The sequence below is a fragment of the Colletotrichum scovillei genome (genome assembly GCF_011075155.1).
Source record: "Colletotrichum scovillei strain TJNH1 chromosome Unknown Contig00001, whole genome shotgun sequence".
Taxonomy (NCBI): Eukaryota; Fungi; Ascomycota; class Sordariomycetes; order Glomerellales; family Glomerellaceae; genus Colletotrichum; species Colletotrichum scovillei.
The window spans coordinates 2,426,289-2,451,701 of record NW_023336259.1 but is presented as its reverse complement, the minus strand read 5'-3'; the positions used below and the strand labels follow the sequence as shown (position 1 = coordinate 2,451,701).

Here is a 25,413-nt window from a genome sequence, read left to right as displayed (position 1 = left end):
CTCTTCCCCAAGCGACTCATTCTCAGACCAGCTTATCCCGTCCCGTTTCCGTCTCTTACCATTACAACAGCAATAGTACACAGTCTTTCACACCCTCGAGGCTCGACTGTGCACTCACTCACTTACTTGGAGCTCGTGTTTCTCAACAGCTGCGCTGGTCCCAAAACACGCTCCAACATTGCATCCTTGACAGCAACCAAGATCCCGGGACTCGTGCGACTCTGCAGAAGCGCTCCGCCTCCAAAAAGAAAGACCTTCAGACACCGCTTGGGTCACACGCTCACCCTCAACATCACTCACGGTTTACCCATACACCGCTCACACCCGCGCCTGGGAGTTCGCCTGCAAACTGCAACGGGGGGTTCCAGTCGTCCACCACCCCGTCACAGCAAATCCACATAGTTTCCGATCTTAAGCTGGAAACAAGGCGCGATCGTGCGTCCCACCACCATTAAACTTCCAGGGACAACGTCAGTTCACGTCACTGCCGCCCTTTTCTCGCTTTCTAGAAACACTCAAGAGCCGTCTTGCCCCCGTTGCCCCGTCCGCAACCTCTCATTCTTCCGCCACATCCGCATTGGGATTGCAGACCGCGCCTACGGAAATCAGCTTGATGCGGCCTCAAATGTGCATGGGAATACAGACGACCTACCTTTAGTGAAGATCCGGAGAGTTTGGGCGTATTCGCAAGAAGGACAACAGGATCACTAGCCAAAATGGCCTTACCAAGAGAGTCGAGCTTTATGCCGGCCATCAAATGCTCGTCATGCGGCCTCGATGTGGAAATTTCCATGATGGGCGAGCACGTCTGCGGCGGTCCAGGAGCAGAGCGTAAGCTATCCACACTCACTCTAAATCTTTCGCAGAGTCAAGCTCACACCATGTATAGCATCGGCGCCACCAGAACGTCCAGACAGCCTGGGCTCATATGATCAGCCGCCGCCGTTGGACAACAAGTACGGACGCATGGCACCTCCAACATTAGATACCAGTGCCGCCAGTATGCCGATAAACCCATCTTGACTCCTCGCGCATCGTTGACTAACTGAAGTAGATCTCCCGTACTCGCGGCAAGGGCAATTAACACCTATAAGCACATCGACTGGTTCAATCAGCATCTCACCCAAGACACCGAACAGCCAGGCTATGGGCCGCAACGACGACTATTTCCAACCGCAAATCGCAAACGACTACAACTCAAGCCAGCAATCTCGACGACCTGGAGGATATGGGGCATTTGATGATGGGGATGATTACGGTTCTGAACAGATATACCCAGGCGAACAAAAGAAGCAAGCACCAAGTCTTCTCCAGCGTATGAACACAATCGCGCCGGGGCCTTTCGAGATGGGCAGGAGAGCGGGAGGAAGAGGAGCAACAAAGAACGCTTTCGCCCCCTCGAGACAGGATTCTTTGACTCCGGATGACAACATCACAAACGATCGGCCACTGACTTCAGCGTCCAACAACTCCTTCATGTCTTCTGGAAGCAGCAACGCTGGCGGTATTGCGCCACCGAGACTACCAAGAAAGAATGGTTATGGAGGATTTGGGCCGCCAGGAACGACCCCCGAAGATATCGAACCCGAAACCTATGTTAGCCGCGCAGGCACCTTCCCGCGACCTAGCGAACCTATTGAGCCGCCTCTGAGAACGCCCTCAGCGCCTCCCACCCGATCTGACAGGCTTAGAGGACAGCCGAACGGTGGAGAGCATGAGAGGAAGATTTCAATGGGGCCCGACACATCGAGAGCTCCGCCGCCGCGAACGAGTCTTCTGCGCCCAACGACATCTGGAAGAGATGGCGCGCCCCAAGTGGATCTGGCGAGCGAATTTGGTTCATCAAACCCGTATCACACTCCTTCCGCTTCTACGTCATCCGGAGCGTCCATGTTCAGCCATGGTCGCCAGGCCAGTTCTCAGAGCAGCTCACAGTCCAGCCCAGCGAATCCACGAGGACGTCGAAACCCGTCAGACGTGACCAACTTTGACAACTTGATGAACGACATTGAGTCTTCAATGGAGGCTATGAAGTCTCCTGGTATGCCGCCGCCACCACCCCAGAAACCGCTGGCGAACCCGTACTCGAATCGTCGCGCACCGCCATCTGTGGACCTTCGAGATGATCCAGCTGTGCAAGGAGGTAGACCCCGTGCGAGATCGCCACTTGCGACACCAGACTATGACCGTCGCAACCCCATGGACCGTAACCCCATGGATCGTTACAATCAAAAACATGAGCGTCAAGCCAGCGATCAGCGCAGCGTTTCGTCTCCGCCCCGCAACCGGCCCTCGCGAGGCAACTGCAAGTCTTGCGGCGATGCCATCACGGGCAAGAGCATTTCATCCTCAGACGGCCGTCTCACCGGACGCTACCACAAGGCTTGCTTCGTCTGCACAACATGCCGCGAGCCCTTTTCTTCAGCGGAATTCTACGTTCTCAACGACAAGCCTTACTGTGGTAACCATTATCACAAGCTCAACGGCAGCTTGTGTGGTTCCTGCAGACGTGGCATCGAGGGTCAATACCTGGAAGACGAAGAACGCATCAAATACCACGTTGGATGCTTCCGCTGCGGCGACTGCGGGATGTCCCTGTCAAACGGCTACTTCGAAGTCAACGGCCGATCATACTGCGAAAAGGACGCCTGGCGCCGCATGCAACCACCGCCTCGAATGGTCAACGAGGAGCGACGAGGACGCTCCCCTGGTGGTCTCGGTGTTCCCGGACAAGGTGGCCGCCGACCCAGTAACGGCCAGTCCGGCATGAGACCACCAATTGGTCTTCCTCGCGGGCAGAGAATGGGTCCCGGTGCTGGACTTGCGCCGCCCATGCCGCCTACCATGAACAAGCGCATGACGAGACTCGGAATGATGTAAACCGCCACGAATGCCAACTTGGATCCTTTCCGACTAAACGTATTCGCTTCGTCGTATATGAATCATCATTTACAATGCATTTTAATACCCCACGACACGCTTACGACCACGACACAAAAAACCTCATCTCAACCCACCACATACACTTCCATTTTTTTGTTTGCTATCTAGAGTTCTATATACCCAGTCCTTTGTGGACTCTGTTGATACCTGCATCGGACGACGCGCTTGTCTCGTCTTCGTTTTGAGCATGAGCTTCACAGAAGCTCTTGAGGAAGGGGAAGGCCATTAACAACATTGGAGACATTCCAAATTACATGGCAAAAGGAGCAGAGGAAGTACCTTGCAGGCGATGGGGTTGCACGTGAGTGCTTGTACATAGCTAGCCATCTCAAGAGGCTCGCCGGTTTTGAGACCATAACCCGTAGCAAGCCCCAAGAGAAAGATCAATCTTGAGTCAATATCTTCAACCATGTGTCGAAAGTTTTGTGTTGCATGTGAATGTTCCGAAGCCCGACTGACTGTGGCATAGTCTCGGCTCGTAGCTGAGTCTCGGCTCGTAGCTGGGATCCTATTCGAATACTCATTGTACACTAATGCCAGTCATCTACGATATATCTAGACCTGGGCGCTACCGATATGCTGCGGTGCAAATTGATACGCTCTCATTCCGCCTCGTGCGTCATCTCAGACTTACGCCTTCTGCCGATCCCGTCAATTTGAACATTGACCCCGACTCTCAATTTCCTCCTATAGATTACCTGAATGTCGCAACGAATAGATCTTGACTCATCACTCTCAAGACCGTTCTTTTCATGAGACGAACCGACTGATGGGAGTTGGACGTACATTTTACACCCAAGAGGACGCTAGGAAGCGATTTTGCAGAGACTCACGTACATTTTCGAAACGTCACCATCCTCTTAGGACTCACGCAGTCACTGCTGATCTGAAGAATGAATCTTGAGGGATGGACCTTTTCTCGTGTTGATAATACCTTAGATGGAAGATAGGACGAGTGTACATGGGCGGGCACGGGATAGGTCTTGAGGCAGTCTAAACAGGGTCTACATAATGCGGCACGAGAAACTTGGTCTATTCGCAACTTCCACACTTTTATCTTGATTCAAGGATTAGTAGGATTTCATTCCGAGGCGAATAGCTGATTTGTCTTCGTGATGGCTTCATTCAGAAGCTCTGAAGTCATTTGGCCTGGGCCTTAGTAATCACGTAAGGTGCCGCAATGAGAAGGTAGGTACTTCCATGTCGAAAGTTGGTGGAGTATTCCAGTTTAAGAAAATGTCGAGCTCCACCAGGAGGTTGTTTCAAGAAGAGTGGCTAGTGTCGTGGGTTTATGAGGCTGTCATCGTGCGCTGGGTACTTCGCACGGTTGAAGGACAATTCGAGTCGCGTAGGCTGATCACATTCTGGCGCACGGCGTGTCCGTACAGAGGACAGTGTCAGTGGTTCGTCTGGTCGAGAGTGGCCCGGTTGGGTTTCACTGCGAGCGGGTGTTCCGTGGAGCGCGCGCATTGCTAGATGGAAATAGAAAGAGTGGATGGGACGTCAGACGGATGGTTGGCGGGCCTCTCGCTCGTTCTGAGACTGTCGAGCGTCGAGACATACACCAGGAGGTCAACGTGGTCGGACAAGAGAGGATAGAATGTCAGATGTTGTTGGATAAACGTGACGGCGGTACGCGATTTGCTGACAACTTGGCAAGGTAAGGGGAAGACAAAGCAGAGCGCCCGTGCCTACTAGCCAGATGGTTTTGGCGGACGATAGTGAAATGGGCGATGTTGTTATTTCTTCTCTTGCTGCAGTTGTTAGACATGATGCGTGAGGTCTGGCGATGGTTTGATTGGCAAGTTTCTTTTCCCCCCATCAATCTTTTCTTTCCCGACGTCTCTCATTGATGGAAACGATGTGTTTGCGATTTCGAGATAAGAGCGCTCGCCCTGCGTCCACAGCCGCAAGTCACCTGCAGACTGCAGCCGGTCCCTCCTTGCCTTGCGCTGCGGTAGACCGTAGGCAAGTGGTTATGTCGTGCGTCTTGTTTCGGAAGCTATCAGAGCAAGACTGCAATGGAAGAGACATCGAAGGGTTCGAAGTCGTGCGCAGTTATGCTGGTTTGGTCTCGAGAGCACAGACTTTCTGTTCTGCTGATGCAAGGTCAAAGTGTGAGGCAGAGGGCACTGTCTATTGCGGGTGTCTGTGTGATGTGATCCTCTCTGGAGACAATGACATTCAGTGGCACCTTCTTGAACGGGCAGAGGGCCGTGAAGATCTTCTTCAACTACCTCTCCCACTCCTCGAGCCGAGTCGGTTGTCTTTGTCAGTGACTTGGTGTCACAGTTGAGAATGAGCGGGAACGGTTGACCCGTTCAAGTCCCCGCGTATTGCCTTCGAGAAACTTGGTATCCCCTTACAAGTTACGGAGTACACGTCGCACTTCTCCTCCTTATTGGTGTGGTATCCGAACGTAATTGCCATCTTTGCCTCGTCGTTTGCAAGGCCTTCCGCACTTCCCCTCGCTGAAGCAGCCAAGTCGCGTGGGATATCCGGCAGCGGTAAGGCACGTGTAAAGTGCTTTTTCCAGCGTAAGGGGCGAGCTGAGCTGATGAGGTATCTCGACGCCCGAAATTGTGTGTCTCGGTACTTTGGAAGAAAAAGGCGATTAACTCGGATCGACAGGGGTGTCATGGAACCAGGAAAGGGGAGCTCGGGACTAGCGCGGTTTTGGAAGCGCCACTTTTTGGTGCCGTTCCTGGTTTCGCAGCGTAGCCAAGAAAATGCGGCTTGGATTGGTCAGGGAAGAGAAACAAGCCAACACCGGCTTTCAGGGCGTTCAACTTTTGGCCAAAATTTTCGGTCAAGTCGCCTTTGGTGAAGGTTACTTTGCTCTTTGTTCGCGAAACAGGACCAACGGCGCGGGACCTGTGCTTGATAACTCGGCATTGAGGTCGAACGCGTGGCTTTCTTTGTCGTCTTGGACTTTGAAAATTTTCGTCGTTTGTCTCGTCCGGGCAGCATCAACGGGATGCAGAACAAGATGAGGTGTCCTGGTGCAATCACCCTCCTGAGATTGAGACATCCACTGATCGCTGGCTTAACCGGCGAAACATAAAGCGCGCTGCCAGCTGCCGCTATGGTGTGCAAATTTGTAAGGCATCGTGGATGGGGACGATTGCGATTAAAGTGCTTCAATATGGCTCCAGTGAATCCAGTCCGAACTTGGCCCTCCCCTTTTTCCCTGTTAGTGTCGCTTGCCGAATGCTACTGGAATCTGGCAGAGATGTTTGGGCAGAAAATAAAAAAAGTCCGTCATACCGTATATCCATGCCAACTGTGACTGCAATGGTCCCGCCCATCCCGCGCGACCTGAGTCTGGTGTGATGGATTGATTGATTGCCGGGTGCCGGCGCCAGTAGCCAGGACCTGATTCCCATCCAATCCTCTTGTCAACAAGAGGTGGAGGTACTCAGGGAGGACCGGTGGGCGACATTTGCGTCCCTCTTTTAGAAATTAGGTGGACGGTGGCCACTTTCTCACGTAACTGGCGATCTACATCCGACTCGGAGGATGGTCGGATTCGTCAGTTTGCGACTTGGTTGGTTGGCTTGTTGCTGTCTGTCTCCTTTTGCGTGTTGCAATGTGAATGCGGCGACGTACGCGGTTTATCTGCAGATATCCGCGGGACGGACCCCTTTGAGATACCTCGATGTACACTTTGGACCAAAGTACCTTACGTGCTTACGTGCCTTCCTTGAAGTGAAGGAGAGAGTAGGCGGCCGATTGTATGTACATCGTTCTTTCTTATCCAATTTAAATCCCACGTCGTTCTTGTACCTTATGAGATGTACTCCGTACCCTGGGTTTCTACCAAGCAATGGAGCAACTCGATTGGCGGTCGCCCCTTCCTCTTTTTTCCCAACTTCCTTGCTTCCCCTTCCATGATCCTCCTGCCTCTTGCCTAGTTAGTGCGCCTTCCCTGTTCTTGTCCTTCCTGCCCACTATTCTTTGCCCAGAGCTCGACTCGACGTCCTCTCTCTCCTGAGTTCTGAGTCCCGGCAACCGGTGCCATTGTCGTAGTCGTCTCTGTCCTTCCACCTGCCTTCCACTCCTTCTCCTTTCTTCCCCTTCCTGGCTCTTGGTGGTAGAAACAAAAATCTTTCTGCAATCGCGGCAATCACCAAAAACACTATCGTCGACATTGTCTCCGTTTCACTTCAGATCTCACCTGGATTTTGCGGAGAGGCGTGTTCCAGTCTAGACTTTTCTGTCTCTTCCTCCCTTTCTTCCCCCGCGCTACCTACTCGCCCCCCGTCCGATCCATTGCACCACACCCCCCGAAAAAAATCCCAACTGGGTCTCCTTTGATAGGAGCCGTGCCACTCTCTAATCAACGAGTCTTATCCAATCTCGCCAAGCCCCCATAACAGGTCCCGCTCACACTGCAGCGTTGTTGTCGTTCGAGCCAGGTTTCTTCTCGATTGGGTTTTGCGAGGCGCGCGAGAACTCACCACGTTCCTTTCATACTTCGAAAGACCAGCGCTTCGGGTCGTCATTCCTTTGGTTGTGTGTTTTCCCGACCGCCGCAGCATGCCTCTATAGCGCCGCGGCAAACATTCCAACCGTAACCTATACCCAATCGTCCGTTCGATCAGCACCTTTTTTTTTCCGCAGCGAATTGCCGATTCTTTAATAACCCCCAGTCGACCGCCGCCCGCCGCCGCTTGCCGCTGCCGCGCTGGCCATGTTGACCATGCTCAAACAACAATCATCGAGAGGCTTCATCGCCCCGAGGGCCCGCCCCAAGACGCTGCTCTTTCTCACTCTGGCAATTGTCACCGTCTACTTCCTGGCCACACGCGGCGCTCCTGCCGGCTATCATGTCGTCCCCTGGAACCAAGACGGCACCTCTCCACCCCCCGAAAAGGCCGCACCTCCTGAACCGCCAAAGTCGGAAGAGGAGAGGAAGCAGGATGAGGAGAGACAAAAGCAAGAGAGAGAAAAGCACGAGCAAGATCTGCGAGACGAGTTCGCGCGGGAGTATGAAGCTGCCAAGAAGTACGTGCCCTCCTGTCAATCCCGAGTGCGGGAACGTCAGCTGCCACGCATGCAGGAGAGACTGACATTTTAAACTTTACAGGCTTCCCGGCAACGACGCGATCTACGGAAACACACTTAACTCTCTGAAGGACAAGGAAAACAGGACCGCCGAGCACGCCGCCAACCTCCGTGAGTCTGGCACGCAGGAGGAGGCCTACACGAACCAGCGACCGGTCTACTTCAACCCTTACCCCGACTACAACAGCGAAGAATGGAACAAGACGCATCGCGCGCCTCATGTGCCCTGCATTGGTGCGACTGGCGAGGCCGTTGATGATCTCTTGGTCTTCAAGGGTCATCCTGCGAAATTCCCCAACCCGGGCTTCGGTGGCTTCGACGTCCTGGACATGGACGGCAACATTTGCTACGAGCGCGAGACCAGACTTGGACCCTATGGTCTTCTTCCTCAACTCAGCAAGGCCGGTCTTCGCATTGACTGGGATAACATCAACTGGGGCGACCTCCAGGAGAAGTGTATTGAGAGAAACGCTGCCCGCTTCGACGAGGGCAAGCCCAACGAGTATATCAAGACTGCCTACCCCGACATCGCCGAGAAGTATGGCAAGGAGGTCGAGGAGGAAGAGGAGGCCAACGAGAAACGAGGCCTTACCAACAAGTTCAGGGGCGGGTCCAAGGGCGCTAAGGTGACGACTCCCGACGCCCGTACTGCTGTCCTTCTTCGAACCTATACCGGCAAGAAGTACACCGAGAACGACAAGCAGGTCATCCGTTCTCTCATTTCTGAGCTTTCGCTCCGATCCGGTGGCGAGTACCAGGTTTTCCTGCTACTGCACGTTCGCGATCAGGCTCTCGACATCTGGAACGACGAAGCCACGTACCAGTACGTGCTCAACGAGCATGTGCCTCTCGAGTTCCACGGCATTACCAAGCTGTGGAATGACCAGGCTATGTGGAATCTGTACACAGCGCTTACCGACGAGAACGAAAAGAGCGTGCATTCTGCCCAATGGCTGTCGGTGCAGAAGTTCAGCCAGGACCACCCCGAATTCGACTTTATCTGGAATTGGGAGATGGACGCCAGAATCATCGGCCACAACTACGACTTCCTGAAGCGCCTCTCCGACTTCTCCAAGAAACAGCCTCGCAGAGGTTTGTGGGAGCGCAACGAGCGTTACTATATCCCCGATTTCCACGGAGACTACGATACCGACTTCCGCAAGGACGTTGAGCAACGCACGCGCGGCAACCAGATCTGGGGCCCGCCCAAGCTGCCTTTCATCAACCCCGTCGGCCCTAAACCTCCCGTCGAAAACCCTGAAAAGGAGCCGTACAAGTGGGGAGTTGGTGAGGACGCGGACATGATCACTGTCGGCCCCATCTTCAACCCGATCAACAGCAGCTGGATCATCTCGGACCACATTTGGGGCTACAGAGACGAAAAGTTCCCCGACCCTGCAAAAACCCTCCCCCGCCGAACCACCATTGTCACCCAATCTCGTGTCTCCAAGCGCCTCTTGGACATCATGCATGTTGAGAATCTTCGCGGCAACCACATTGCGTCGGAGATGACCCCTCAGACTGTCGCGCTTCTCCACGGCTTCAAGACTGTGTTTGCACCTCACCCTACCTGGTTTGACCGCCCCTGGAATGGCACTTTCCTCGAGAAGTGGTTCAATCCTGGCCCTCGCGGCGAGAGCGGTGGCGAGGGCAGTCCTATGGGCTGGGGAAGAGAGCGTAGATACCAGGGCATGACTTGGTACTACCGCGCCGAACCCCCACCAAGACTGTACAACAACTGGATCGGATATGTCGACACTAAGATTGGCGGCAAGAACTGGGAGAGAGCGCACGGTCGTCCGTGTCTTCCACCCATGATCCTCCACCCCATCAAGGAGGTCAAGCCGACAGAACCCGGATTCGCGACCCAGTTCGAGCTCTTCTACGGCTGAACGTGCCCACGCAGAATTATGGTGTATGATGTACGAACAAGACTTGCTTCAAACTGGGTTTCGTGGTCTCGCTGGCAAGAGCGACGATGTATGAAGCAGAGAGCACTGGCAGCAGAAACAACCGGACATGAGAGTTTTCAATGGGATTTGGAGGGTACCTATCCTGGAGAACAGGCGCTGCTACGAATACCACTACATGCCCGAGAGGCTATGAATATCAACGAGCTCCAGGCAATCGCCCCTGGGAACCGTGGCGACATTTACCGATTCATTCCGTCCATACGCATGCGGGCCACAGGTTAGATATGAAATCGTTACAGTGTTGCCCCTGGAGCAAGACGTTGTCTCTTTCAAATCAACTGTTTCGGCCTTCACATGTGTGGAAACGGGGTTACCGTTTTCATCACTAGTGATGCATCTTCAGTCAAAAAACATGGCAGATTTTCACTCTTCTTCATTGTCCAATGCCGACAAACCCTGTTCTTTCTCCCCTACCTTACTTTACTCTCTTTTTGGGCATTTTTACAGCGATTAGACCTTTTCCCTAAACGGCCGGCTTTACTTTTTTAGTTGTACAAAGGGTGGATGTAGATGGATTGTGTGAGAAGGTGGGGAAACCAATGTTGCCGGTTTTCGGGACCGAGTGAGCGTAGATATGTAGAGTATCTCTATCCTTCGGGAACTAAAAGATGAGGGAAAACCTGCCAATTGTAATTGTCATGGGTCATATTGTTGGTCTTTCATGAGTGACTTGTTGCGACTCTGTGATTGTACATGCTGAGCTTTGACTTGCAACTCCTGGAGGGAGGGGGGGAGTTCCCAGCTTCGGCCCATGAAGGTTGAGTACGCAAGACTTCAGAGCCTAGTATACACCTGGCTGATGCAGGTGTGAGCAGGACGCAGCCTCGAGCTCAGGCGTCTATCTAGAGCTCTCGTATATAAAGACCCCTTGTCCCCCCCAATATGAAACATGAGAGCGAGGAGATCTAGCCGATCAGACTCGCGCACATCGCTGGGTAGACTGAATGCTTCTTGCTGCCAAGGCTATCGGGGGGGTATTGACAGAAGAGCATGCGGCACCTTGGGTATCCTGTTCGGACTCCCAATCAGGGTCCCAGGTCGTTAGTTCTTGGTGAGTTATTCGGCGAGTAATATGAGGCAGGGACGGGATGAGGACGGGTGGTAAGGTTAATGAGAATGGTCATGTTCGGCTTAGGGCGATAAGCTTTGGCATCCTGCTCAGCTCAAGCCCCAAGTTCACGTTGCCTCCGGAAGACTGGAAGATTGAATTTGGATGTGTAATGTTCAAGCACGGAAGTCTGTGTTTCTCGGTGTCCTATACGGAGCAAGTGGCCGCCCGGTCGCCTGAGCCTGAATTCTTGCTGACTGGTCAGCTTGACGTTGGGTTTGGGTTTAGACTTTGGGTTGGGAAGAATGGAATCTGTGATTCATTGGGTGTTAATGTGATGGGCTTCTTCCTTCGTTGTAACAACTCGGCATTACCACCTCTACTTTACTGGCCTTCTCAGAGAGTCGCTCCGGAGCAGTCGACGTGAAATGCGGGCAGAGTGCGGCGACTGGTCAACATGGGTACCATTTTGCTATGGAAGAGACCGATAGTCTAGGCGAAAGATAATAGCCACTTATGTCATAACGGCATATCGTTGAATCGCACTCAAACATACGAGCGTTCAACGAGGCCGAAGCGGACATCAGGCTGGTGGCGGGATCTTCAAAATTTCGGTATCTGGACTGTCTTGGTAGCCTCACAGGATGCATCGCATAGTTACAGACAATAGTCACGATCCTGCAGGCTGGCTCCAGACGCAAGCGAGCACCTGCGCGGCTTCGAGGTCTTCACGACGAGTGTGGAACAGAGTTGCGGTGCATCAATGAAGCTGACGGCGAACCATCACGGGCAAGGGATTGCCTGAATTCGCCCACCTATTTGCCTGATCTGCCTTACCTGCCGTGCCTGCCTAACTGCCTGGTCACTTTGTGGAAGTTGCAGGCGGACGGGACACGGCATGCATTGCGCGTGGCTCCTGCCAACTTCTCCATTTTTGGACGGGGGAAAGCGCGCCTGCCGTACCTGCCCCGCGCGGACGGGGAGCCGTTTAAATCACGTGTAGCTTGAATCCATTGGGCAAGGCCTCTTCTCACACCTGCAGTGTACTTCCACTTTGTTTCTTGTTACCCGAATGAGAAACCTAAAGCAATCGCAGCCTGCAGCTGATGCCTATAGCCTGCAGACACCTCAGGCAGGCTCTCCTTCGACGATGCATTCCCCGCGCAAATGCGCTCGTGAGTCGTGATGATGGCCTCACCAACACGAACATGATGAGGCAGCCAGATCCATTCGCAACCCGAGACAGCACCGAACAAGAATCTGTGCCACGACAAGCCCACCTTCAATGCATCGCAGGGAGAGCCTGATGCTGTGCTTGGGGCTACAGCTGTATCTGCTGGTCCAATTGCATCATCTCAATGTGCCGTGGCTACATGACGATGCGGTACAGTCAAAAATGGCCTCACGATAGCGACTCCTATCGAGCCACTGATTCTAGAACACCTTGCATCTCAAACCTCCAAGGGCTAGAGACAGACTGTAGCACCATCGCTTGATGCGGCTCATTGGACACTCGTTTTGACCAGCCAACGGGAATCTCGAAGCTTGCAGCTTGCCCAGCCCAATGACACAAAATGAGGCTTGCAACTAGAATGCAGTGCTGACAGGAGATAAATACCCCGCTCTTCATCATGCTTCAAGTGCAAGAAAGGAGCCGATATCCTGTTGGCACCGTCCTCTCTCAGTCCTCCCTTTGCCTTCGTGACCATCTCAGTAGCTGGCATTCTGCACAAGATGGCTGCCTCTTTCGTTGACTTGGCTGGCATCGCCAAATTGGGTGTACAGCTTGCTACGAAGCTCGCAATCTATCAACTCGGCACCTCTGGGTCAGATAGCGATATCCACAATCTCAGCGACGATGTCCTTGCTACAGCGGCAGCACTAAGCCAGCTGCGGGAATTTCTCGCCGCTGATGCACTTGAGATATCACCTGTCTACCGGTACGATGGCCGGGAGGCCATCGAAGATCTTGCAACGAGATGTGGAAAGGTGTATACCACCATTATCCGCAGCGTTTATAGAGCAAGTCTTGCTGTCAAAGTCGTCAAAGATGTGAACTTTGAGGCCCTTAGCACGGAGGACCTGAAGGCATCCAGGCTGCATGCAATCAGCGACAACATGGACTGGGACATGGTCGAGGAAGCCATTGAGACGAGCGAGGTCCAACTGCGCTGGCTCAAAGCAAGTCTGCTCCTCCACATTCAAGTAGCTGGTATTGCCGGCCTTCAGATCAAGTTGGTGCTCCTTATACTGTGACGATGAACGATTTGGCTAACCATTCCTCAGACCGAGATATCCTGGAAGTTTTGACGAGGAATTGGCCTCAAGGAGTCTGGCAATGCGGTTGTTGACGTGCAAGGGCAAAGCCGCCAAGGAACTCGTCGAGATTGCTGAGAGAAAGGAACGTCTGGCGCTTGCAGACAAGCCCGACACTGAGAGCGTTTACGAATCTTCAGCAGCATCATCAGTCAGCGGCAGCGGCGTTGACGATGACGCAGAATCCTGGAAGTCTGGCGAGACTGCCAATGACTCCAGGGCGCCATCCATTTGTGGTGGTAAGACGGAGGAGAATGCCAAGGTCACGCCCGTCGTTGAGATTGATACACCTCCTCCGCCACCGCCGATGGTTGCCCCGACAAGCTTCTGGCACCAGCCGTGGGATGGGGGCCCTGACGCAGGCCCGGTTGAAATTAAGCTGTTGGCACCGAAGCGTCGATTCCCAGCCAAGGTCTTTAAGTCTGTTGGCAAATGGTTCAAGGGTATTTTCAGCCGCAACACCATGCCACCCATCACCGACCTGGATCTCGAGGCGACGGTCCTGAGAAATGGACCATTCCCAGAGTCCTTCTTGGCATTGGAGCCCAAGATGCTACGTCTCGAGCTGAAGCGCATCCTGAAGCAAAGCTCCAAGACCCCGGGCGATGCGTTCCTGGTCCAGGACGACCAACTTCGTTCTGCCGTTCAGGGTGCTCTTTTCCGCGCCCAGAGAAAGGATGGCCGCACCAGGCAGCTTATCACTGTGGATGTCACCACCCGACCAGATGTCGCGGTTGTGTACATGTCGGTTGATCCGGCGGCAGAACCCGTTCACATGACTGATGTTCTGGGTCGAAAGTACGATATTCCGTTTGAGCAGTGCCGCACCGTTCAAGTAAGATCCCCCCCTTTTTAGTACTCCATGAATCTTCAACTAACCGGCGTCTACAGGGTGCGCGTGTATCAATCCACCAGCGCTTCAAAGACGTCAACAGGCTCTGGAACCTCGTAAGGGACGGAGCATATGAGATCGTTGACGAAAACGACACAGTCATCACGCCAGAGGCATGGCAAACAACCATCAAGCCCGGAGCCGTTCTTCACATGCGCATCTCGGCCTTCAATGATGGCATGAACGGAGGCGTCTTCGTACCACCCGGCGCACCAGACCCGCTCACCTGGGCCGAGCCTTACACGCCGCCGCCCATGCCACCAGGCTGCTGGAGGGGACCCCCCATGCCTCGGGGGATGCGTCCGCCGGGATTCTGCCGTCCTGGAGGCCCGGGGCCGAAGGGATGCATGCCTCCTCCGCCACCGCCTACTTTTCCGCGCGTGATGCCGCACGTGATCACGGTTGAGCCCAGAGAGCGTGCGGAGCTTGGCTTCGAGCCCGACTTTGGGCCGACCCTGACGCGAGAGGAAGAACTGGGCGAGGGGCGGAAGGATCTCGGTCGGTGGGTTGCTCTGTGGACTAATGCTACGGACACGGATTTCACCTCTGACTCGGGCGGTATCCCGTCTTATGATGATGCCTCTTCCATCATGTCTGGGTCATCCTCGTCCTCGGATGAGATTGTGGATGATTGAATCACCTAACGTTTGTTCCTCCTCGTTAGCAACGTGGCTCTGAGGTTTTAAGCCTTGCACTTTGCTGATCTGTTGGGTGCCACTCTTTCCGCCCTCAGTACCTATACGTTTATGATGTTGTCACGATTTTGAGTAGGCAGGTTGGACTTGGGCTTGAAGGCCTCCGTTCCCCAATGATACTTCGTTTGGATGCTTTGTTACTATATGTCGGGATATCATTATGTATTGCACTTCCTCTAATACATGTCATCTCAATGCCTGCTTTTGAAATTCCGAGATGACCCTATCGCAACTTGAGCCCTCAGTCTGCCAAAGTCTTTTTGAATAAGTGACTCATTGTCAAGACAATCATGCTTAACTTTCTTCTATTTAAACTCTGAAAAACAGCGATATCACGGCACACTGGACAAGATACATACAGCATTGTGGCTATATGGCAAGCTACTTTCTTCGAGCTGCAGCAAGGGCCCCACTGATTCTTTCCCACACCATGCGAGCAGAAGTGATGCACCTGCACCAATGTTGACATGTACGTTAACGATGATTCGCCAGAAGTCCGTAGTCAGGCGAGCGCCTGGGTCGAAGCAGCCCCGACCAGATTGATTCGCTGTGATTGCCCTTCAATAGGTGTTAGGCGTCAAGAATCCCTCTCCGGGCCGTTCCATCGATCCATTCAACTTTCTCCCCTTAAAACCTCAAAAACCTCGCAAGTTGTCGTTGTCTCTCAACTTTGGCGCATTAGCCAGACGCTCGAATCTCCTCGGTTGCTTCAACAATGGCGGATCCGCTGTCCATCGCAGGCAGTGCCGTCGGAATCATCTCCCTCGGAATCCAGGCTGTACAGTCAATCTACCAATACTACAATGCCTCGAAGAACCAGCATTCCGACATTGCTCGTACCCTGCGGAAACTCGAGGATTTGCAATCTTTGTTCGAAAGATTGAACAGCTATCTCAGCGATCGAAAATTCCGACTCAGCGAGAAGGGTTTGCTTCAAAACATCGAGTCCACGATTCAGCACTGCGAGGAGTCCATCGACGAGTTGGAACAAGAGGCGAAGAAGTTTGAGAAGATATCGACCGACGGTGCTCGAGGTACAATCAGAGGAGCCGTCCGTCCGTTGGTATACCCTTTCCGGGAGAGCACTCTCCTGAAGCTGCACGAAGACATCGATTACCTCATCAGTCAACTGTCTCTGGCCTTATCGCTACTGCAGCAACAGACCATCGATCTCGTACAAGATGAAATCGAGAGCACCAATGCCATACTCAACTTAATCCGAACCTCACAAGTTTCCTCCGAGATCCGAACTTGGCTCAATGCTCCTGACGCAACCTTCAACTTTACTGAAGCATGTGCAAAGAAACACCCGGGGACTGGTACTTGGTTCGTCAACGGGCCTGAATTCACTCGCTGGCTTGAGGAGCCAAACTCGTTTCTTTGGTTGAAGGGCTTTGCCGGCTGCGGAAAGACTGTTCTGAGTTCGACGGTCATACAGCACACCCTACGCCACCGTAGATCAAACCCCTCCATCGGACTCTGTTTCTTCTTCTTTTCATTTAATGATAAATCCAAACAGGATGCATCAGCCATGCTTCGAGCGCTCATTTTGCAGCTATCTGACCAACTTGACTATGTTCCATCCGCACTGCAAAGGACACATGATTCGAGGAAGAAAAACAACATCCAACTCTCGACGGTAGACCTACTTCAATGTTTCCGTCAGGTCTTACAGCTTTTCCAAAACGTCTACGTTGTTTTGGATGCACTAGACGAGAGCCCTCGGGAAACTAGTCGGTTCGATCTTTTAGAAGCATTGAAAGAGATTCGGACTTGGTCAGATCTGGGACTACATCTTTTGGTAACTAGCCGAGACGAAGTCGATATTCGCGAAGGATTAGAGGCCGAGAAACAAGCGACTATCTTAATGAAGCACGAAGGGATAAATGATGACATTGCTAGCTATATCTCGCAATACCTTCAACGGCGTCTTAGACATTGGAGCGACCACCATTCTCTGATTGAAAAGGTCTTGACCGAAAAGGCACATGGCGTGTGAGTTGACATATCTGAATTTGAAACGATTAGTGCTGACGATTGTAAGTTTCCGTTGGGTTGAATGCCAGTTCAAAGCACTTGCGACGTGCCCAAGGACCAAGCAGGCTCTTGATCGACGACTTCAATCATTACCTCCAACGTTGGATGAGACCTACAAAAGGATGCTGGAGAATGTTCCCGACAAAGACTACGCCAAGCAGATGCTCACGATTCTCTGTTGCGCATCAAGACCGTTGTTTGTGCCGGAGTTAATCAACGCTTTGGCAATCGAGATCGGAACCACGTCCTTCTTGAACCCAGATCGGCAATTGCCAGATGCAGACTCTCTTCAGGAAATCTGCCCAGGATTCACCGAAGTAAGAATCGGACCTTTCGGAGGAATATCCTTCATTCGAATTGCCCACTTCTCTGTAAAGGAATACCTCGAATCTAGTCGTATTCTTCTACCAGAAGGTTACCCTGCTTTCAGTATATCCAAGCGCTGTGGGGATCTGCTGCTGGCGTCAATGTGTCTCACTTTGCTGCTAGAACCTGGACTACAGATTCTTGGGTATTTGGAGGTCATGAAAGAGTATCCTTTTGCGAGATATGCTGCCAAGGAGTGGGTAAACCACTGGAGGAAGGGCACTGAGATTGGCGCCGCATTGTACGATAACCACAGTCACTGCAACCTTGAAGTATCCCACGATAGTCTCGTTCTACGACTCCAGAATCAGATGTTACTGCTTTTCAGAGACACGACAGGGGTAATAAGAAACGACCTTACACCATGGAACAATAATTTTTATCGGGTTGAGGACTGGGACGAGATGCCACATCCACTTTACTTCGCATCCCTTATCGGTGCTCGCTTCCTGGTAGAAAGCTTCTATGAGGATTGGAAAACACAATGCAGCCTCAAACAGCCAACGGAAGGATGCATCGATCATATGGGAGGAAAAAGTGGAAGCCATACTACACCATTACAAGCAGCGGCAGCTTTCGGTCATCGAGACGTGGTAGAATTCTTCCTCGACCAAGGGGCGGATCCAAACATGACTTTTCTGCAAACACATACTGCATGCGGCACACCTTTGATGACAGCTTCAGCTTATGGCCAGACAGAAATTATTGAGTTGCTGCTCGAGCGTGGTGCAGAGGTCAATTTCGTTTGGTCCATGTCATCCCTTGATCCCGGACGACAGGGCTTTGGATTCGGTGATGAAATGGAAATGCCAACTGCCTTAGTGGCGGCATCGTTCTCGGGTCAAAGCGAAGCTGTAAAATTACTGTTGAAATATGGGGCAGTCGATGATGTTCACTCCGGCTTCTTGTACAATTCTGCCTTGAGGGCAGCGAAAAATTGTATGAAAGACGTGAAAAGGGTCGAAGCGACTAGGATCCTTCTCCAGAATTTTGACAGCGTCAAGGTCACTACGAATTCTAAGATACTCGAGCTCTACATGGAAGTAGCGGTGGAGACTGGGCATATAGATCTTGCCCAAAAGTACCTGGACAAATGGATCTTGTGTGGAAGACCTGGCTTTTCGCCCAGAAAAACACTTGAATTAGCGTCAGCAGGTGGACACGAAAGTATTGCTCATCAACTCCTTCAGTCCGGAGCTAAGGTTGCATGCTCAGGTCGAGCCTGCCATTTATCATCGCTCAAAGACGCAATAGGACCGGCACTTCAAGAAGCATCAGGAAACGGACGCCCTGAAATCGTCAAACTTCTCCTAGGCTTCGGAACCGATATTAACTTTACTTTACGTGGCCGGGACTTTGAATCTGCACTGCTGAGAGCAGTAACTGGAGGACACGTAGGAACAGTGCAGCTGCTTCTTAACATAGGCGCCGACCCCAACTCTTCGGATGGAACTCAAATGCCAGCACTGTATGCGGCATCACAAGCGGGCCATGAGGAGATTGTTCAGCTACTTCTAGACGCAGGTGCGAAGATCCACGCGCCAATTCAGGTGGGTTTATTTGAATCTGCATTGGCTGCAGCTTGCCATGGCGGCAATAACAGAATCGTGAAGATTCTGATGGCACGAGGTGCCTCTTTCCTGGAGAGACACGTTGTTGCTACAAAAGTACGGGCTGTAACGGAGAAGTTTGCGAATGATCATTGGGATCTTTGGGACCGGATACTGTCCAACTACACCAATTTTGATCCTCGGGATATTTGGGACCCGATAAAGTCAAAGTTTGTAGCTCGGCATCTTCGGTATTTGCTCTCATTCTTGACGAAAACAGATACTGAGGACCTGGAGCTCTGGCTTCGGAAAGAGAATTCGGATGTTAGGCCGAAGGTACTGGATCCTCTCTCCTCGGCGTCACTTGGGGGCCATGTGGATATTGCTCAGAAATTTCTCGCAGGTTTGACTGAGAAAAATGTCGAGAACCAGGCTCCGAGACTACGAGCAGCACTTGCAGCGGCCGCAGCAGGCGGCCACATTGAAGTTGTCAAGCTCATTCTCGACTTCGATAGTCAAATTCCCTTGCAAGAACTTGGTTGGAGGAGAGCAAAGTACTTGGCGTCACTGATGGAATACCAGGATATCGTGCAGATTTTGGACGAAGTTTCTGAAACAAGGCTTCTCTTTGAAAAAGAGGGCAATCACTAGATCTATCAGGAGCTCTGAGAGCCGTTGTGTTGAAGCCAGAGGGCGACTGTGGAGCTGCATACTGTTGACGAGGAAAGATATAGGGAAGAGAGCCTGCGAATATGACACATTAGCCGTTGAAAACGATACTGGGGTACCCTAAATTTGAGAAAAGTAGCTGAGAGATAGCAATTATCAACGGATCTAGAGTTTACATTTGCAGCACCGTCACTATTGCTCGCGAATTCTACACCTATTTCTTAAAAACTGTCTCCTCTAATCGCCGCCCATCATCAAGCACCACAGCCTCAGCCCCAACCATAACAAACAAAACCCTCGTAAACCCATCCGAAGCATTAACCCACTCATGATTCACCCCACCTTGCACAATAACCTCTCCCGCCCTAACAACTTTCTCCTCCCCTCCATCCAGCCTAAGCACAATCTCCCCAGCCAGCACGCACGCATAGTCGACGCTGAGAGTCCGGTGCATAGGCGCCTTATACCGCGGCGGGAAATCTGTGAGGCAAAAGTACGTGCCCGCCGCTGGTGCGCGTGGGAGGGATGTTGATAGGGTTTGCGGAGGGGTGTTGGGTAAGTTGGAGGCGGGCAGGCTGGGAGTTGTGTGGAAGGATGTGAAGCTGCTTGCTTGGGGACCGAAGGGGTGGAATGGCGGGAGGACGGCGTCGGATGTGAAGATTGAGGTGCCGTCTTTGGTGTGGCCTGTTGTTATGAGGCGGACTGGGGGTAGAGGGGTTGCTTGTGTTGCGGTGTTTGGGTTTGTTTGGTCTGACATCTTTGTTGTGAGTTTGGTGATGACTGATGTAAATGCTTGATGATCTTCTTGAGTGAGGTTCAGATGTTGTGTTGGAGAAGCGTGTGGTGATGATGTACGGATGTCGTTGATTGTTGTTCTGGCTTCAGTCTTGGCGGGACCTGGACTTCTTATATCTCACACTCAACCCATCATCAATCTCAGTAAATATCCATATAATCACCTACCTTCCAATTTCTTGCTCGCATTCATTGACATGCCCCGCTCATGAAATGCGACGCCATCGCGTTAGCGGCGGATAACGGCCCAGGAAACATAAGCGCTAGCAAATAAGGCAGGAAATCAAGCTTCGATCAACGCCTGCAGAGACACCGACCAAGCCAATTACAGCAGTCGAGCTAACTGCTTGTGGCATCTTGCCTTAAAACCTCGTGCAATTGATGGTAGCATTGACAGGAAGCGCGCGGCTTCTCGGGACGCGAGGTTCAGCGCGAGACCCTTGAGCCTGGTTCTTGGTGATGATCGTGGGATTGCTTTGGTAAGCGGGTGTATGCTTACATATGGATGTCGGCGACTCTTACAATGAAGATGATTGCGATGAAAAGAATCGCGACTCGGCTTCGAACGGTCGCTTATCGCCGTTGCGGTGCTTGCGTGAGCACACGCCTTGCGGGGGTTTGGGGTGTCAACGCGAAATGATGATGTGAGGCACAAGTTACGATGTAGGAAACGACAGTGCGATCCTGGAAGAAGTTTTAATTGGCAGAATAGCTCCGCAGACATCCATATGCCCCTTGTGGAAGGGACTACAGCTCTCGCAGAAGCACCCATATGTTTAGCAGACCACAGACATATCTCAGCTGCGGACGTTCACTGATAGCGCAGCAGACTTCTTTGCCGCCCCACGTAACTGAACATGGAAACTCTTCGGTCTGGGTGTATCTGCTTTGTACTATACCGTGGTGTTCTAGACATCTTGAACACGAGCAGTCGAGGACATGCAGTATCGCTAGACATCGTCGCAGAAGCTATCCATGAAGTTCTTTGACGACATGTGCAAGTGTTCTAAGCTGTTTTACCACCACACTGCACACCTCCTTCCGAGTGTAAGCGCGTGTGTGGAACGACGGGATCATACGAAAGCAGGCAACACAAATGCTGTCAATAAGAGCCTAGAAGCTCATGAGGACTCAATGTTCAACAGGCCAACTTTTCTTGTGCAACTCCGAGAACCTCACGGGCAGTCTTGGCAGAGATGGACATCGGCCTGCCGATGTTTTCTATCGCCAAGTAGCCGATCTCGAGTCTCCAAGGGAGCCTGAACAGGCGATCAGGTCGATGCCCATAGTTTCACGTGATACAACACCTGTTCACAAGACACGCTTGTTCGCGAAGAACACAGATAGGCTTCGGAGATGGGAAAGCAATATTCCAGGATCGTCAACGGACCAGTGCCTGGGCAACTATCAGCAGTGAATAGAACAGTCATGTTCTTTCCCTGAATCAGACTCATCTCCAAGAACGCTGTTCCAACAGCTAGAGATGATCACCTGCCTCATATCTAAACCACAGTCACCATCATGCGCGCTCTCGTGAGTGATTCACCACCTCAACACCACCCTTTCCAGCAACACTATAAAACAAAACATCTCCACCGCGAAATCAACAAATACTCTTCTTCTACATCATCAACACATCAAACACAGTCAGACATCAATCAACCAACCAAACCAAACACTCAAAACACTCAAGCAACCTACCAACTCACCACTTTCCCAAACAACAACCAGCAATCTTCTGCAAAGAACCACACATCAAACCACAACAATTACCCAAACAACCAAAACCATCAACCAAACCGACGCAATGGCTCCCACTTGGCCCGTTACTCGCCCTAAGCCTCCTCACCCTCCTCCCGACCCGGCTCCCAAGCCCCTTCCTCCCAGCAAGTAAACAATGGACGATATAAGGAAGCATGCTTTGGTCATGGAGTGGTGGCAGGATGGCCACAGATACACCTGAAGGATGAAGATGTTCTCTTCTCCATTCACAGTCACACCTCAGCGGTGAAGATACCCTCTAGTAGCTAGTCACAGAGTACCTTAGTTAATAAAACTCAGTCAAAACAAGAAACTTGTCCCCTGATTCTTCAAAGTCTGGAAAATATGTCATGATTACTGTAAATTTGCAGATGCAACGACGACTGCCTTGATATAAGTCTTCATTCTGAAATACGACGAGGGAAGGCGGCGCATCGAAGTCGTTGAATCAACCTTACGAGGATACCTAAAATGGAAGGTAGTACCGGCCCCGGAGAAAGCGGGTCCGATGCGCACCGAGCCGGATTGTCGGCACAGCTGCCGGATCGGAAGACTGCGAACTCAAAATTCGGGATCAGACGACGGCGGGCCGAAGACACTGTCTTTTTACAAGAAATCTCTGCATCTCTGCGAGATAATTACCGATATGAAGATACGACAATCTATACGAGAGCCAACCTAGTGCGAGAAGCAACGCCTGGATCACAAGCAAGGATGATCCATAGCAGCGTCGCGGACGTGAACCGAGGATACCTTTAGCTGTGAACATAGAGTTGGTGCCACGAACTGACACTTTCCATAGTTACGTGACGGCGGCCTCGGCGTGCCGACGGTTCAAGCCTAAAGCTTAGCGGGTCTCTCGGGAACATGTTTGAAAGTTTTGTCTTAGACTCGCCAACGGGCGACTCTGCAACCTTAAGTGCCGATGGACAGGGCTTTGCCGGACGAGAAACCAAATCTTCCTGATGTTTCTTTGTGATGGAGTCGTTGAAACCGAGAGCGACGCTAGTCTGAAGGAAACAACTCCAGGTTGCTTTTTTCCCCTCGACGTCATGCCACCAAAACGGTGGTGCGGCTCAGCTTCCAGAGTGTGCCTCACCGTCGTGGTGCCCACCTCACCTGAAGCATTGGTGCGCGCAGTAGTGGTTTTTTTTTTTTTTTTTTTGGGTAGCAGAGCCTGTCAATCATAGCAGGGCCAATAAGCGCTGGGATGATGGCGTTTGGGTTGCATCCCGGAAGTGTAGCCCTACGAGCTTCCAGACTGGCAGCGCTGGAGCCCGAATGACATATGCCCGCGCTAGGCCCAGGAGAGATTCGAGTCCAGCTTTGTAGGTAACAACTCGCGAATAAAATGCCGGGGCTATTTCTCGAGTCGCCGGCAAAGCTCGTATTGTGGCCCGCGGATTAGGCAGCTCCATAACAACGAGGACCAATATCCAGCCCACAGAGAGGCAACAAAGCCAAGATTGCGCACAGCGTACGAGATCGTGGGGAAAAACTGGATCTGGTACACCCTCAGGATTCAGCGATGGAGCTGGCGGCGTTCACTCAGCTTGGGAATGCTTGCGGGACAGCTCAAAATGCGCCAAATCTCTTTTGGCGGGCCAATCCACGGCTTGTTAGGTCCCTTGGCCTGAGCCGGTGGGCGTACAGAGAGCACATGGAACTTATGGAAGTGTGTCGACGCGGAGTCGAGCCGCATGTAGCCGTATCAACAACGATACGAAGTGGGTTGGGCTTGAAGAGGCGGCACACCTATGCGAAAGGAGAAAATGTTCGGCAATACGTGTGGCAGTAAGATTTGCAAGGACGGGCAGAAGGGATAAATCTTGCAACCATCATAGAACACCGGACGAACGCCTCTTCGTAAAAAGATATGGACAGTTGGAAGCGAGGGGGGTCGGAGTTGTCTTCAAAACGCGCCGTCAACGAGACCAAACATCCATATCCACATGTTGGATCTGAAAGGGCAATGATGTGACGTGAACGATGGCTCGGACTTCACCTCGGAAGTCCTAAAGGGTACCGGCAATTGGTGGACCTGATGGAAGCAAAGATCGCAGAACGGGTAGGTCGGCTGGCAGGCTGAGGTGAGAGCGAGAAAAAAAGTCGTTCGGCGCCAAAAGGCGAAAGGGCAGCTACGAACGGCAGCTTTGCCAGAAAGGAGATGGGCGATCGGCACGGCCGTGATGTGGGCGGGTTGAAAAACGGCGCGGAATTGTGGCTGTCAGCATATCAGTCTAGCCGTAGGCCGTATGTACTATGTAGGCCGTCATGCTCCGTTGGAGCATATCTGTGGTCTGTGAGATTCGGCCGAGCTTCGCAGGTGAAAACTGGGGGTGAATTCGATCTATTGAAGTGTGCGTTATGCGCTGTCAGCGGAGGAGAGTGCGAGGAGTGCGAGGCCTAGGTAGACGGTAGAATGTCTCGTGTTGTTAACGGTCGTGACCCTGAGACATGCATATGCCTTGCCAACGTCGATGAGAGAAGCGAAAGAAGAGCGGTGGGTTGATTGAGGGGAATCGAGGGGACGTGAGGACTACTGCAAGCAGCAGCAGACATTAGCCAGGGGATGGAGAGGCGATGGCATGATGTTGACGGGCCTCGTCGGATTTGGTGCGTCGCGTGATTGATGCTGGATAGGTAATCTCTGGTGTTGTAAAGTTGGAGGACGTGTCGCCCGGCAGGCAGAAGCCACGCCCATGGCGCTGTCAGGGCACGCCACACGCCTTGGGACGCCCTAGAAGGGAATCTGCAAGAAGCTTGTCGGAGTGGGAAATCCCGGGTAGGTAGGTCAACGGCGGCAGCGAAAGAGAGCGCGAGGAGAACCTTGAAGTTCCTGCTTTCTTGCCCAAGCCAGCGCCCGACTCTCTAGCGGTGAGATTCCCCTGGCTGACGACGGGAGCAGAGCGTATGAGCGCAAGGTAAGGAAGGCACCTTCTAGGAGAAAAATATTAGGCGTGAGATGTTGAGTGTGAGTTGTCTGTGGCGCACGGCAGGCGCTAAGCGATTCCTGTATTTTCAACCCGGGGAAGGAGGAGGTGGTGGTGGAGAAGGAGCAGCGGAAAGTTGTGGAAGCCACACTTTACCTCTAAAAATTGTCCGTGGAAGGCGCATGCACAGTACGGATACCCCAATGTGGAAACTGCCGTCACCTGACGAGTGCGGGCAGTAACACAGTAAGATACAACAAGTGGGACTGTACATGCAGGCGCTGCAGGACCGCAGGGCAGGCAGGTAAGCTCCTCCCTGGCTCCTTCATGTAAGATTTCCCCGACCGCAGCATTCTATGCCTATCCCG

General features: G+C 52.4%; 5 protein-coding genes across 5 annotated transcripts; 4 read left to right on the top strand and 1 right to left on the bottom strand.

The window, feature by feature from the left end:
* Nucleotides 1-3,164, top strand: HER10_EVM0003432 (LIM domain-containing protein). The gene is made up of 3 exons (XM_035473107.1): nt 1-831; nt 890-1,000; nt 1,055-3,164. Exons 1-3 carry the CDS (start codon nt 717-719, stop codon nt 2,878-2,880), a joined length of 2,052 nt encoding a protein of 683 aa, XP_035338179.1. The 5' UTR covers nt 1-716; the 3' UTR covers nt 2,881-3,164.
* A 4,100-nt stretch (nt 3,165-7,264) lies between these two features.
* On the top strand, nt 7,265-10,551 carry HER10_EVM0002566 (uncharacterized protein). Its single transcript, XM_035472272.1, has 2 exons — nt 7,265-7,950; nt 8,033-10,551. The coding sequence occupies exons 1-2, from the start codon at nt 7,637-7,639 to the stop codon at nt 9,900-9,902; spliced, it is 2,184 nt and encodes a 727-aa protein (XP_035338101.1). The 5' UTR covers nt 7,265-7,636; the 3' UTR covers nt 9,903-10,551.
* Nucleotides 10,552-12,124: 1,573 nt separating this feature from the next.
* Nucleotides 12,125-14,874, top strand: HER10_EVM0003219 (uncharacterized protein; the record flags this gene model as incomplete). The annotated part of the gene is made up of 3 exons (XM_035472903.1): nt 12,125-13,265; nt 13,318-14,182; nt 14,239-14,874. The coding sequence occupies exons 1-3, from the start codon at nt 12,766-12,768 to the stop codon at nt 14,872-14,874; spliced, it is 2,001 nt and encodes a 666-aa protein (XP_035338160.1). The 5' UTR covers nt 12,125-12,765.
* Nucleotides 14,875-15,579: 705 nt separating this feature from the next.
* HER10_EVM0010960 (uncharacterized protein) lies at nt 15,580-19,538 on the top strand (the record flags this gene model as incomplete). Its single annotated transcript, XM_035480404.1, has 2 exons — nt 15,580-16,929; nt 16,979-19,538. The coding sequence occupies exons 1-2, from the start codon at nt 15,650-15,652 to the stop codon at nt 19,536-19,538; spliced, it is 3,840 nt and encodes a 1,279-aa protein (XP_035338883.1). The 5' UTR covers nt 15,580-15,649.
* A 53-nt stretch (nt 19,539-19,591) lies between these two features.
* HER10_EVM0008809 (uncharacterized protein) lies at nt 19,592-20,418 on the bottom strand. Its single transcript, XM_035478318.1, has one exon. It carries the CDS (start codon nt 20,311-20,313, stop codon nt 19,771-19,773), a length of 543 nt encoding a protein of 180 aa, XP_035338688.1. The 5' UTR covers nt 20,314-20,418; the 3' UTR covers nt 19,592-19,770.
* Between the last annotated feature and the right edge of the window lie 4,995 nt (nt 20,419-25,413).

What these genes read in the sequence shown, in the direction of transcription:
- HER10_EVM0003432 (XM_035473107.1), top strand. Translation starts at nt 717, where the DNA reads ATGGCCTTACCAAGAGAGTCGAGCTTTATGCCGGCCATCAAATGCTCG. An exon ending in CGGCGGTCCAGGAGCAGAGC is followed by an intron (nt 832 to 889) that starts GTAAGCTATCCA and finishes CACCATGTATAG; the next exon opens with CATCGGCGCCACCAGAACGT. An exon ending in ATTAGATACCAGTGCCGCCA is followed by an intron (nt 1,001 to 1,054) that starts GTATGCCGATAA and finishes TAACTGAAGTAG; the next exon opens with ATCTCCCGTACTCGCGGCAA.
- HER10_EVM0002566 (XM_035472272.1), top strand. Translation starts at nt 7,637, where the DNA reads ATGTTGACCATGCTCAAACAACAATCATCGAGAGGCTTCATCGCCCCG. An exon ending in GAGTATGAAGCTGCCAAGAA is followed by an intron (nt 7,951 to 8,032) that starts GTACGTGCCCTC and finishes TAAACTTTACAG; the next exon opens with GCTTCCCGGCAACGACGCGA.
- HER10_EVM0008809 (XM_035478318.1), bottom strand. Translation starts at nt 20,313, where the DNA reads ATGTCAGACCAAACAAACCCAAACACCGCAACACAAGCAACCCCTCTA.